General features: G+C 36.5%; 1 protein-coding gene across 1 annotated transcript in view; it reads right to left on the reverse strand.

Annotated features, from left to right (window-relative positions):
* Positions 1 to 1,446, reverse strand: part of LOC122089026 (ribosome biogenesis protein WDR12 homolog) — a 7,540-nt gene extending 6,094 nt beyond the window's left edge. The window contains 3 exon segments of the mRNA XM_042658442.1: positions 132 to 366; positions 660 to 760; positions 995 to 1,446. Of these exon segments, the coding sequence (XP_042514376.1) occupies positions 132 to 366; positions 660 to 760; positions 995 to 1,157 (499 nt within the window). The 5' untranslated portion in view covers positions 1,158 to 1,446.
* Positions 1,447 to 2,160: the final 714 nt, after the last annotated feature.

Below are 2,160 nucleotides of genomic sequence, written 5' to 3' on the forward strand. Positions count from 1 at the left end.
AATATACTGATTTGATAACTCTTTTATGGCAAGACAAAAATTAAAAAAAAAAAAACTGTCAACCTTCCCCCACCCCTTTTTCTTCCTCATTTCACTATTAAGTTGAAAGGAAATAACATCATGTATTACGCATAAAGTGTTGAGCCTCTAATCAGAAACAAATGCAGCACAAATCTAAGTTGAAGCAGAGAACCATAAAAATAGAGGATTAAATGACATTTCCTTTCTCTTCTTATTTTTTAACCATGGACATGCATACCTAGGATTAGAGCCATCGACTGCACTGACCCAATCATCATGTAAACGTGGTTCCTCCTGCTTTCGTGGGGCTACAGCCCTAATGTATTCAATTTCAAGAATTTTCTCCTGTAACATACATAAATAATTCCATGTATGAGTAAGGAGTTAAGCCACATGAAATGTCAAATACCACACTCAAACCATGCACTGGTAAAACACCGGTTGGATACCAATAGAGCAAAGGCAATAAAATAAATTTCTAAATTTTTTGTCTTCAAAAAAAAAAAAAAAAAATCCCAGTAAAACAGTACATGAATGTAGCAATTGTCAAACAATGTGACTATATAAAGAGATATGTAGGTCACATAATATTTATACTTGATGACAGAGTAAGGATAACATGAAAAGAACGCAATTACCGCGGAAATGCCCTTGGCGAGGAGAAACTGTTCAAGTGGCATCCGAACCAGCTCACCATCAATGAGAAAATCAAAAGGTTGAGGTTCCCAATCAGAATTTCCTGAGAATAATCAAACGTTGCAAGAAAATAATATCAAATAGAATGTGACCCAAAAGAGACAAGGACGGTGCAACAAAATTTATATGAGCTTCCAAACCAGCCCACACATGAAATCAAGCACAGAAAATGGCAGAAGAATAAGAAAAAGAAAACTAGAATCCATAATCAAAGAGAGAGATTACTACAAATCAATGGACCAAGATAAGGGAAACGCATTAAAAAATTAAAAATTACCAGCTTTGAGAAGATTATTAACAACAGCAGATAGACCCATCCTGGTGAGGTTGGAGGGGATTGCAATGGAAGATGGTGGAACTCTCATAGGAGGCTGGAGCTTCGACACAAAGCGGACCTGAACCCGCCTTGATGATTCGGCTACATCTCCGTTAAACTCCATGAATGCGGAAAGAGAAGATGAAACAAAGTTAACCGGTGTCCGAAAACCACTGATAAACCCTTTCGCCTCTGCGAGCAGACCTGAGCTTCACCTTTTTTATCAAAAAATGCAATCTTTCTCAGACGAACGAACTGAGGAAATAGAATAAAGAGGGAGAGAGGGAGAAGGTCTGGAAGAGGGTGAACGAAGAAACTGGTACCTCTTCAAGGGAGACGAAAAGGAGGGAAAATTGCCGGTCTAGGGTTTTTGTTAACTCGCTGAGTCGCTGTAGGGTTTTGTGGATTTGGCTCGTCTCCAGTGCTTGATCTACCGATTCTCCACCAATTCTTCATCATTGATTAACACCTGTTCTCATTAAATCCAACGGTTGAAGATGAAGTTGTTTTCTAAACTTGAAACCCTTATCCTCAAAGCACCTGTTCCGTGAAGCACGGTGTGGAGTAATGTGAACTCGTGAAGGATCTTTTTCATTTTTTTGACAAAACTAATTATAAACAGTTAACCTTTTAATCTTGAATTTCTATACCACTCTAATTAGAAATGAAGTATTTTTCAAATCACCCAATTTTTGGTATATGGTTTTAATTTTATTTTTTTGAAAAAAAAGAAGGGGCCAACTTGATAGATTGGCAAGGAATCCACTCCATTTGAGACATTTGGATTGTAAGATATTATCATCACCCCATTTTATCCATGTATGAAGCACTGGATGATTGGAATCCAATAAAAGATTCAATCTGATTAGATCATTGCCTCCCAATATTTAATTGTTACAAATGAAACATAAAATTTAAAGGATCCAATCTGACTAGAACATTAGTAAAATTTAAGCCCAGAATGAGTAGAGGAAGTGACATAAAATAATGATTTCTTTTTCTAGGTACTAAAGAGATTATAAGATCTCATTTTGTGCTTTCACATTGACTTGTCTTATGGCATTTCATAAATTTAGCAAGGCCCTTATTTTTCTATACCATACACTTAGGAATGCCTTCTTGCAATG

The sequence above is a fragment of the Macadamia integrifolia genome, chromosome 2 (assembly GCF_013358625.1).
Source record: "Macadamia integrifolia cultivar HAES 741 chromosome 2, SCU_Mint_v3, whole genome shotgun sequence".
In the NCBI taxonomy this organism is placed as follows: domain Eukaryota; kingdom Viridiplantae; phylum Streptophyta; class Magnoliopsida; order Proteales; family Proteaceae; genus Macadamia; species Macadamia integrifolia.